Source organism: Gopherus flavomarginatus, chromosome 3 (assembly GCF_025201925.1).
Source record: "Gopherus flavomarginatus isolate rGopFla2 chromosome 3, rGopFla2.mat.asm, whole genome shotgun sequence".
In the NCBI taxonomy this organism is placed as follows: domain Eukaryota; kingdom Metazoa; phylum Chordata; order Testudines; family Testudinidae; genus Gopherus; species Gopherus flavomarginatus.
The window spans coordinates 260,833,959-260,846,143 of record NC_066619.1 but is presented as its reverse complement, the minus strand read 5'-3'; the positions used below and the strand labels follow the sequence as shown (position 1 = coordinate 260,846,143).

The 12,185-nt window shown below is 38.3% G+C and overlaps 1 protein-coding gene across 1 annotated transcript in view; it reads left to right on the top strand.

Moving 5' to 3' along the window:
* JAKMIP1 (janus kinase and microtubule interacting protein 1) overlaps positions 1-12,185 on the top strand; it is a 265,410-nt gene that overhangs the window by 234,009 nt on the left and 19,216 nt on the right. The window contains exon 20 of the mRNA XM_050947698.1: positions 4,472-4,582. Within this exon, the coding sequence (XP_050803655.1) occupies positions 4,472-4,582 (111 nt within the window). The remainder of the gene's footprint in view (positions 1-4,471; positions 4,583-12,185) is intronic.

Genomic DNA, 12,185 nt, shown 5'->3' with positions numbered 1-12,185 from the left:
AAGCTCAATTACCAGCTTAGTACTTGTAGCGCTGCCACCAACCAGGAATTCCAGTGCCTGGTACACTCTGGTCCCCCACAAAACCTTGCCCGGGGACCCCCAAGACCCAGTCCCTCTGGATCTTAACACAAGGAAAGTAAACCCTTTCCCTCACCGTTGCCTCTCCCAGGCTTCCCCTCCCTGGGTTACCCTGGAAGATCACTGTGATTCAAACTCCTTGAATCTTAAAACAGAGAGGAAAATCCACCTTCCCCCCTCCTTCTCTCTCCCCCTCCCAGACTCTCTCTGAGAGAGAAAGTAATCCTAACACAGGGAGAAAATTAACCTTTCTCTGCCCCTTCCCTCCTTTCTCCCCACCAATTCCCTGGTGAATCCAGACCCAGTCCCCTGGGGTCTTACCAGATTAAAAAAACAATCAGGTTCTTAAACAAGAAAAGCTTTTAATTAAAGAAAGAAACAACAGTAACAATTATCTTTGTAAATTTAAGGTGGAATATATTACAGGGTCTTTCAGCTATAGACACTGGGAATACCCTCCCAGCCTAAGTATACAAGTACAAATTAAAATCCTTTCAGCAAAATACCAATTTGATCTCCTTCCAGCCAAATACACATTTGCAAATAAAGAAAACAAACATAAGCCTAACTCGCCTTATCACCTAGTACTTACTATTTTGAATCTATAAGAACCTGTATCTGGGAGATTGGAGAGAAACCTGGTTGCGCTTCTGGTCACTTTCAGAACCCAGAGAGAACAACAATCAAATTCTAACAGCACACACAAAAACTTCCCTGCTTCAAGATTTGAAAGTATCCCGTCCCCTGATTGGTCCTCTGGTCAGGTGACAGCCAGGCGCACTGATTTTGTTAACTCTTTGCAGGCAAAAGAGACATGAAGTGCTTCTGTTCTATTAACTCTTAACTATCCGTTTATGACAGTGCCACAAGACTCTTTGCTGCTTTTACAGATCCAAACTAACGCGACTACCCCTCTGATACCTGACACCTTATGCAATGTAACTTTGTAGAGCACACCTGTGTAACAAAAGCAGGGCATGTGAAACTGAGATCTGGTACCAAACAAGTACTTAATATTTTCAAATAGCTATTATTCCTGTATTACAGGTGGGGAAACTGAGTCAGGGAGGTTAAGTAATTTGCCAAAGACAACAGAGAACATGTGAGTGGCAGAACTGGATCAGAACTTGGATCTTCCTGGCTCCAGTTGAGTACATAGTCTGCTAGACTACACAGTCTCAAATGAAGTCATTGTGGTTTTTTAATTTATTTATATCCTCAATGTTGTAACAGGAATCAGAATAATTCATAGCAAATGCATTTATTCTTAATCAAGTGACAGTATTGGTGGGTTTCCTGTGAGTCTAGTACTTATTAATAACAACCCAAAGTTCTGTGCACTTCTTAAAAAACAAATGCTGAGTAATAGTGTCACGGGGATTCATGGATTATAAAGTCAGAAGAGGTCACTGTGATCATGTGCTTTGACTGCCTATGTAACACAGGCCCTACGACTTCTGTGAATTAATTCCTGTTTGAACTAGAGTAGATCTTTTAGAAAAACAGCCCATCTTGATTTAAAGATTTCCAGCACAACCCTTGGTAAATTGTTCCAGTAGTTAATTACCCTCATGGTTTAAAATTTGTGCCTTTATAACAATCTGTATATTTGGGTATCCTCTACTGTATTAAGAGCACCTACCATTCTTCCTGCCCCTTTGTTAACTCTAATGGCAGGGCAGGACTAAGGAGAGTGAGGTGGCCCCTGATGAGGCTGCAGTGCTTGACACAGATATTCCCCGTTTCAGAGACACTTTGAAAGAGCTTGTAATAGAAACTTCATTTTGCCATTTCAAAAGTCTGGGTTTCTCTGAAATTGGGTTTTCAACCCCCACTTCTCTATACAACTCCTACAAGACATCTGGCCTGGTCTCCCTCTGATGCTCTAGCCATGATGGCTTCTGGGAGAATGGATGCAGCTTTTACTTAACCTGAATGGTTGCAGTTTACAAGCAAGCTTAGTGTCTTGAGGGGAGTGCAGAGAGGTGGAGGAAACCAAGATGAGCGCTATGCTTCTGCATGAAGTGAGCCTTGACAGTGTGGCAGGTGTGTAAGTAGGGGCAGGAAGTGTGTCTAATCAATGAGCATGGGATTGTCGGTGTCTCAAATGAAGGGAGCTGGTCTCTATAAAGGTCTTAGTGATTCGGCATGATAATGGCATTTGTTTTATGGGGGAGCTGCTGGGTCTCAAAGTGTTCTTTATGAGAGTGCCATGTTGACTGAAATTGGCAGGGGTGTGTGTGTGTGTGTGTGTGTGTGTGAGAGAGAGAGAGAGAGATTTTATAGCTCTCCAGCTGCCTCTTGGTCCAGATACAAGGAGTGAGTTCTCAGCCACAGGATGCTGGGTTTGCTCCTAGTATGTATTCAAATGTATTGAACATTTGAAATGAACTTAGGATGGGAACATTTAAAACACTTCAGATTGGTAGTATAGTTTCATCTTGATATGTGGGGATTTACGTACAGCTAACCCATCCGTGCATAACGGGACTCATTTATGTATCCTGATTGTGCATGAAGGAAACCAGGCCTTTCTGTAGAATTATACCAGCTCATGAAGACATATGCTGCTTTTATGAAACTCTAGCTGCAACATGCAGACTTTAGGCCACATCCTCAGCTAGTGCAAATTGGCAATGCACCATTGAATTCAATGGCAATGCATTGATTTACACCACTCTTTATACTTGTGGGAGGCAGCATATGTTAATTAAAAATCTGTTGTGAGCAGCTTGTGATATTTGCTTCTAGCAATAAGGTAAATGCAGTCCAACTGCTTCTACTACACATGTTGCCACAAAAATGTGTTGTTGTGTTGCGCAGCTCTTTGAAAGCTAGCGGTGTGCATATTATTAAACTTTTCAATGAAGAACTTCATTTAAAAGAATTAATTTGCATCTTAGCCAGCACAGCGACATGATTTTTGGATATTTGGCAAAGGGATCATTTTAAATATAATTTTAAATATAGTAACCTTCATAGTAAAATAATAAATAAAATAAGAGAATGCCATGCTGCATGCTGTGGCTACAAAGAACATTGGACAGAGACAGCTGTTTAATAGAACACAATGTAATATGCTACTGGAGCAAAAGCCGCAGTAAAGTTAAATATCATTTAAGAAAGCAGATTTAATCAAAATGATCAGCATGTATCAATGCATGAAGTAATTGTGTGAATTTATGTTCTCTGCTGAAATGAGTAAGTTACTGAGGATCAGGTTCTGCCACCCTAATTGACACTGAGTAGGATCTTACTTTGTGAGCATTCCCAGGATGCTTATGGAGTAGTGACCTACCTAATGTGAACAGAACATGGCCTTAACTTAGGATAGGTTAATTCATTTGGCAATATTCAAACACAAGAGAAAAGCATAATAAAACAGGAACTACTTCTACCTTTATTTTTGTTTTTACTGTATTTTATGATGCAGACAAAGGGCTTGAAAATCTTTAAAGGACAGCAGATTGATACATTCCCAGCTCCAGAAATGGTTGCTGTCAATCAGAGAAAGAGAGAGAGAAGGAGAGAAATTTATTTATGCAAAAAAGTAATTTCCCTCTTGCAGTCTCCTCTGTCCCATCTTCCTTTTATCAAATTATAGGAGAAAGAAATAAAAAAGACCTATTAGTTCATCTCATCACCTCTACAAAACAGATTTTCCCCAATGCCACATTAGAATTTAAATATTATAGTGACGGGTGCTTTATAAATACCTAAAAGATGTTCTCTAGTGCTGGGCCTAGGGTGACCAGACAGCAAGTGTGAAAAATTGGGACAGGCAGTGGGGGGTAATAAGAGTCTATATAAGAAAAAGACCCAAAAATCGGGACTGTCCCTATAAAATCGGGACATCTGGTTACCCTAGCTGGGCCCAGCTCTGCAGAAAGAAAGGAGCCATAAAAAAGAATATCTTTACTATCCTACACCTGAGCATAAGACATGCATGTAAGTGGAAAATTGAGAGCATAAGCATTCCTACCTATAAACAGCTTAACCGTGTTTACTTTTGCCATGACCCCGGATTTCCTACAACCCAGTCTCAGATACCTGCTGCCACTACCAAGCTTCTCACTGAGAAGGGGCACCCTTCCCCTGCTCCCTTGTTACAAGGACCTGGTATGGCCCAGAGTGGTGGCATGAGGGTCGTCCCCTGATAGGTATGGTAGCTAATTTTTGATGCCTGCTATAGAAAAACCTATTTACCACAGCTCCACGCTAGCTTGAATTAATAAACTTGTAGTTTACTATTTCCTGTTTACAATTAACACTGATGAATGAACTCCAATTTTGGCCATCTGGCAGTGTCCTTTTCAAGCCCTGTGAAGTCTTATTTTATACCCCAGTTCTCAGGCTTCCTTTTCATAAACCCTGGCATCTGATGTTTTCTCAGTCTGGTCTCACCGCCACCCTCTCGGCAGCCTCTGCATCCCTGAGGTACCAGTCTCTGGAGTCTGGAGCGGCCTTTCTTGGCACCTTTAGTCAGCATGGACACCTTCAGCAGGCAAGTCTCAACATTCCTCACTCCAATGATCCTCATCCCACTTCTGACTTTTGAACCAGCATTCTGGGGTAGCTTCTAGTAACCCAGTTGGGCCCTCACAAAGTTCTTGGGTTTCAACCACTATCTCCCTTCCACACATATATCTTACCTCCCACATACCTCATACCTAAAATAATATAATCGTAATACATACCTTCACCTATGCTGAACTTTAAACCACAGCTTTAAAGTATATCCTTTAGTCATATAACCCCATTAGAGCATTCAGCAGTGCATCACACATAAGAGAAAATTACAGCAAATTGAATGGTTGTGAACAGAAAATGAAGAATTATACTTCACCTGACAGATAAATGGCTATACCCCAAAACTGAGCTATCTAAAGTTTGTCAAGGGAATAACGTGTTTCAAATGTAGTCCTCAGATATTTTCTTGTTTTCAGCAATAGTCAAAGAGCCAAGGTCCTTATTCCAGAAGGTATCCACTTTACCAAAGATGTCTCCTAGTTTTGCAGAATATAATATTACTGCTTAATCTCTGTTGGTCTTTCCACTATAATAGGATATCCAGACTTAAGTGGAAGAGAAACGAGAATAAAAAAAATTACAATGTATGTGATTTTTGTGTTAGCTTTTTCAGGACACTCCTTAGAGATGTTTTGGTAGGAACTTTCCGTGAAGAAGACTTCACTTCTTTCATGTAAAGATCTAGTAGTCATGGATTTGGTTTATCTATATAATCCATGGCTTTGAGTATCTCCCTGCATATTCAGAAACCCAACAGCCCATGTGTTCAGACTGCACATTTGGGCTTTCAAGGTTTCTTTTTTTTCTCTTCATACTTAAAACTGTCTTTATTGTCAGTCTGGTGCAGAGGCATTGGATTCAATAACTGATGTATTGAATAAGCTCAAACCAATCTTGTGTGAGTCCAGGAGATGATCTATTTCTCCAAGTATCCATATAATCAGTTATGGCAATTGTTTCCCCCACTAGAGTCATTAAAGTACTCTGTTTCAGTAGGGAGAAATTCATTTATCTCTCTAGAGGCTTTTCCAGTGCTGAAGTAGAGGCAGAGGATATGATGAGGCTTGGGAGTTGTCCTGAGCCGTAAAGATCTTGGCTTGTTCAAGAACTCATAGATGTGTCATAGAATCAAGAGAATAAATAAAAGTATGACCACTAAGTTTGCTGTCTGCATCTAGTGAGCTCAAGGTGATGTATAGCTACTGCTCTACAAAACCAGGGTCCATCCTTTCTCATACAATATCTGATTTTAAACTATTTTTATGAAATGTACAAACTGAGGGCAGTTATGCCACACTTGCCAAACATATACGTTCAAAGAGTAATAGAGAACAATGCAAAACATAGCATTTTATCTCCAGTAGTGACCTAGGCATTTATAGTGCACTCATCACCATGGCATCCGAGCACGTTCAAGAATTACATGGGTACATGATATATTCTAATCAGTGCTGATTGAACATCTAGATGGAACACTAGAACTTACCTATGTTTTCAGGTTTTTTGCTCATTACCTTTCTGACTGGAACAATAATATGCTTTAGGATAAAATCTGACAAATAGACTCTAGCATTACTGAACAAAAAGATTGACAAAGTTTATCCATGAGATCCAAACTGAGGAAAACTATAAAAACAACCACTCAAAGGCATGTAGAACAACTCTATCATCTGGTTAAACAATAATATGATAAAGTGGACAGTTTAAGCAACTTGCTTACATAAACTTATGGAACAGCATAATCTCCAGGTACAGTTTGGGGACAGAATTCAGCTAAATAAATTTAACCCCTCCCAAATGCCAGCCAAATATATGCTTTTATCATCTGAAGTAAAGCAATACAATGGGTGATAAGCTTCAGTGTGAACTATTAGTGTGCTGCTAAACATGTAGAGTACTTGTGAACCCTCCTATTCAGGAAAAACACAACTACCCCTCTGTAAAAAGAACAAGAGTACTTGTGGCACCTTAGAGACTAACAAATTTATTTCAGCATGAGCTTTCGTGAGCTACTGCTCACTTCTTCAGATGCACAGCCATGAAGTTGATGGATTTCCACTCCAAACGGCTAAATGCAGTGCCTTGCATAATGACAGGTTTCAGAGTAGCAGCCGTGTTAGTCTGTATCCGCAAAAAGAACAAGAGTACTTGTGGCACCTTAGAGACTAACAAATTTATTTCAGCATAAGCTTTCGTGAGCTACAGCTCACTTCATCTGAAGAAGTGAACTGTAGCTCACGAAAACTCATGCTGAAATAAATTTGTTAGTCTCTAAGGTGCCACAAGTACTTTTGTTCTTTTTGCGGATACAGACTAACACGGCTGCTCCTATTAAGTGGCATTCTAGTGGTCACTTCCAATTTCTGGTATCTGAAGCTCAGAACTTTTCTATATTCTGCTGTTTTTCAGAAGTGCTGAGCACTCATCTCTCCAAACAAAATCAGTGGAAGTGGCAGGTGCTCAGCAGTTCTAAAAATCAGGGCTTTTAAAAAATTTATTTTACAGTTACAGGGATGAAAGGTTACTTATTTAAAAAAAAAATACCGATGCATATTGGTCAAGAAAGACAAAAATTGTTTTGATGAAAAACTATTATCCAATTTCCTGAATGTGTCTTTCTAAATTAAATTAAACATTGAGATAACCAAATGTGGTTATTGTTATGCCAAAAAATGAGTATCAGTGAAGTTTAATAATTTTAGAAAGCCCAACTTAACTTTGAGATTTAGAAAAAAAAGTTTAACTTCTTAAAATTATTAAACAGCATAGACATTCATTTGATATTTCACGTTTGCTTTTTATTAGTATTGATGCTCTGAATTCATGCTTTAAGAAAATAAAGTAATATTAACATAGGTCTGTTGACAACTTCAAGCTTATTATATGGTGATACAATAATGAAAATAAACTCAAATTAACCACACTCATGATGAGAAATAATAGGATGGTTGATAGTCCTGTGTTAATATTAATTTTTGATGTAATTTTCTTAAAGCATAAATTAAGAGCACCAATGCTAATAAAAACCTAATGTTCTAGTAAATATCAAGAGGTGTACATTCAATTTTAGTAAGTAATCCAGTATCAGCATGTGGGAATCAATCATGTTAAGATGTGTTGTTTTAATAAACATCACTAATTTTACTACCAAAACAAATGTGGTTTAATACATATTAATTTTGGTACTATGAAATGCGTCACTGGAACTGCTGGAAGATTCATTCTATTTAGGAAGACAAATATGAACTGAAAATGCATAATAAAGATTAGCAAGAACAATCTTCCTATGTTAGTAAAATTAAAAGCATTATCCTCTTGGGTTGAGGTGCAGAGGAGGAAATGGAATTAAGTTACCTGCTATGTAAATGAGGGACTGTGCTAAGGTTTAGGATGCTACAGTACATTCCAAATGGTGTATTGTTGACATGTCTTGATAGTTGAAATTATCCCAAATTTTGGATCTTTAAGAGAAATAAGATGACACCATGCCTGCCATCAGGGAATGCTGTTGTCATTGCCTTTCTCATTTCCCCATGTACAAGAGAGAGATCGATCTGAATAGATTGATAATTGAGTGCTCAGTTCTGCAATTTGCAGAGCCCATTGTGAGAGGTGCTATGCAGCCTCATCTAACAATGAAGTTAATTTTGCAGAATCAGGCGCTAACAGTCTGAATAAATGCATTTGTTTTTATGAGTGAGGCACAAGGAAAGTGCACTGAGAAATGTTTTAAGCTTTTATGATGTGTAGTATGAAATACTGAAATACAGTGAAGATTTTTACATGGGAACTATTTTGTCCAGTACATGTTCTTTAACACTCATATACTATTTTTATTTAATCAGTCAAAATATCAAGTTAAAGGTTTGTTTTAATTTGAAGGTTAGTAAATAGAATGTGTGGTTACTAGAGCTTTAAAAATACAATAGGTTATTAAAGAGGTAAAAAGAGGGTAAGGTAAGAATAAATGTAGTCAGAAAATATGGTATTTATTGCCATAAATGAATGTTACTCATCAGCGTAGTGATCTGAGTAATTGCCAGAGACAAGTCCGTCTATAGTAACCTCTGTGTTAATCTATACATTAACATACAAGTCCCCACATTTCTACTGAAAATTATTTTGTGCATTAACATTATTAAAGATCAGACACATCTGTTTATTAATATTGTTGAGAAGCTGACAAAAAGTGTGACTATAACAAGACAGTCTTGCCTCTTACCGTTCGTTATACGTGGTAAAACATTTCCCTGGCTAATCTCTGCTTCAGAATTAGATACATTCTAGAGCGTAGGTTGGTTGCAAAATAATTTTTGTATCTGAGATAGCCCATCCATAGTGTGTATCCTGTAAATGTATATCAAACTGAACCTTTCACACATTTCACAGCCGAGTCTCTAATCAGCTTAGCAAATCCTTCTTCATCTGCTTTGTGCTAAAATTACCAAATTGTTTTCTTGGATTTGCTGATGAATGTAAATCCAATAAGAATGAGTCACGGGAACTAGTAAGGTGATTTCTGAACTCCTACTTAGTACATTCTTCTTGTGTTTTCACAACTCCTGTAGCATTGCTAAGAGAATATTTCTTGGCCAGACCAACAAATCTTCTTGACCACATTGTTTTCAGTTGTATAGTACATTTGTTAGGATATGCAGTAAAGCAGACTAATTGGTCAAACATATAACTGAAGGTGCAAACACCTTTGTTATACTGCTTAACACAAAAACTATCCACTGTCATTGATCACATAGGTATTGACTTTAACATAAAAAAATACAGCAAACAAGGTAATAAATAAAAACTGTAGCTTATGTAACCCACACACCTCCTCTAAGTGGTCTCGGTGCCACCAGAGGGGGCAGAACACGACACCCAGGAGGCGTGTGGGTTTATGAAATATGGGAATAATATGTTAATTTAGACAATATTCACCTTCAGTGTTAATATGATGCTGTATTAAGGGTGAAACATCAGACCAGAACTCACAGGTTGCAATTTAGTATATCCCTGGATACTGCTACATGCTTGTGTGTGCGCGCACACACACACACACACACACACACACACACACACACACACACACACACACACACACACACACACACACACACACACACACACACACACTCATCAATACAATCCAGCTGTTTTGCAGTGCTCTAGTGCCTCAAAGCAGCCAAAAATTTGTCTTAATTCCCTCCAGGAAGATTTTCACTATGTTGGGCAGTCTTTTTGTGGTGTAGAGCCATCCTAGCTGGTGTAGGGAGGCATGAATGTCTGGCTGGCTTGAAGTGTCTTTGCCCCAATCCTCATTTCCTAGCTTTTGCCTCATGTGCAGCTCTGCCAAGCCAGAGAATATCTGTCTCTCTCAATACACACACTAACAAACATAAAACACACAGTGATAAAATATCCAGATCAAAGCAATTCCTTGGAATCCATGTCTCGAAATGTATTTGTATATAATATATGTATTATGTGCATGAGAGTCTAAGAAGGGATCAAGAAGAAAGAATAACAGAATTCATCCATTTCTGGCACTCTGCATATGTAGAAAAAAGACATGGTCTGTACTTAACAGCAGTTTACAAAGCTACACACACACACACACACACACACACACACACACACACACACACACACACACACACACACACACACACACACACACACACACACACACAAAAGAGAAAAGTGAATAAGGTCAAAATATAATTAAATAATTGATCCTACTTTATACAATATGGACACTAATTTAAATTGCAACTTCCTATAATTTTTTTTAATATCCAGAAATCCCTCTTGTATCAAAATCTCCCAAATCATCGAGCTGATTTATTACAGTTGAATCCAATCTAGTGCCCACTGAAGTCAATGGAAGGACTCCAGTGTCTGTTGGAACAGGCCCTATATGCATGGAATCAAACTTTTAACATAGATGGATCTCTATTCTGCAATGAACCCTGCAATTATTTCATCATGTATGGTACTGGGAATGCAATCCACTTATCTTTAGAATGGGATAGATTTTTTTTATTTCAGTTAAGCGATGCAAGGATATTAAACAACTGGAGCACAGAGTTATTCTTTTCACTACTAGCACCGTTATTTATGGTCCTTGGTTCCATAAAACAAACTCAATTATCTAAACCCGTCTTATCGGAAACTTCTTGTTGTTGGAAACAGGGTAATATTCCCAGACATCTATTCATTACATGGTTATTCTCTTGTTTATCTGAAACCTTGATTTTCAGACCTTATTTAGTGGCCCCCATGACATTTGTCTAATTGAGGCTGAATTGTAAATAGTGTGACTACAAACCATGCCGAAAATCAGAGCAGTTTGCTTGATATATCAATCGTAAATTAATATAGCTCCATTGGATCCGGCCACATATTTGAACAATCTGCTTGGAATCCATTGCCTTTTATGCAATATTTTAAATTATAGTCAGTGTTATTGAGACTTTCTCCCTGAATCTGGAAATACTTAAAAAATTATATCCCGGTATTTGGTAGTGACATTTTCATTTAAAGCCCTCCTATCAGTTAATTGTGGTTTAGGGTATATCCACTATAGGACTGCACTTTGCTTCTGGAACTAAATGTAGCATTTAAAAAAATCTATTTATTTATGGAGGAAGTTTTAACAGGTTTACAAATCCTTCTCATGTAAATATCACAGACAAAATGATGATAATCACAAAAGGGAGCTTTTGTAGAGAAAATGATACAGGAATCCTCATTATTCTGTTTAACAGATTGCAGAGAAACCTTCTTTACACTAGCTATCATGTTGTTTCTGGTAATTTGTTAAATTGTGCAAAACTTATGATTACACCCATTCTTCACAGCATGCAGGGGTATCAAGGGCTAGTGTTCAATACATTGGACAGGTGTGCTGGGATGGGAGGTTTGCAGGTGAATGTACTTTATCTGAGTGCTGAATAAATGGTAGCCATTATCTAAGTATCTATTTCGCTGCGTACATAATTGATATGTTGGTTTTTCAAAAACTACAACATCTCATATTTTTTCAAAAAATTCTTCTATTTTGGGGCTATTTTTCTTCTTCCAATGAGAGGCTATCAGTAGCTTAGCAGCCACTAACAAATGAGATGTCAGTTCTTCATTTCTGTTTGTGTGACTGTTTCCACCAGGCAGCCCCAGGAGGATTACCAAAGGATCATTGGGTAATAAATATCCAACAATTTGTAGTATTGCGCTACACATTTTTTATATTGTCTTCAAAGCTGCTGGAGCCAGTCTCAGGGCTGCTCTAACCTACCTATGTTAGTAATTGCCCTTCAAGGGACATTACCAGCCAGACATACTCCCCTTCCTGGAGATAAGAAAAATGGCAAAAGTGGACATACACACACCTATGCTGGCTTTACCCCATCTGAGGATTCTGCCATGCTGGAAGATTCCCTAACTGCCCTGGTATGGTAGTTTAACAGCCTTTTGCACTGCCAGAGCAATGGACAGGATCTGGCCCAAAGTTGGTTCCAAATTCTGACCAGATTTCAGAGAAAGTTGAGATCTGGGGTTTCGTCTCAGTCTTAGTCAGCTGT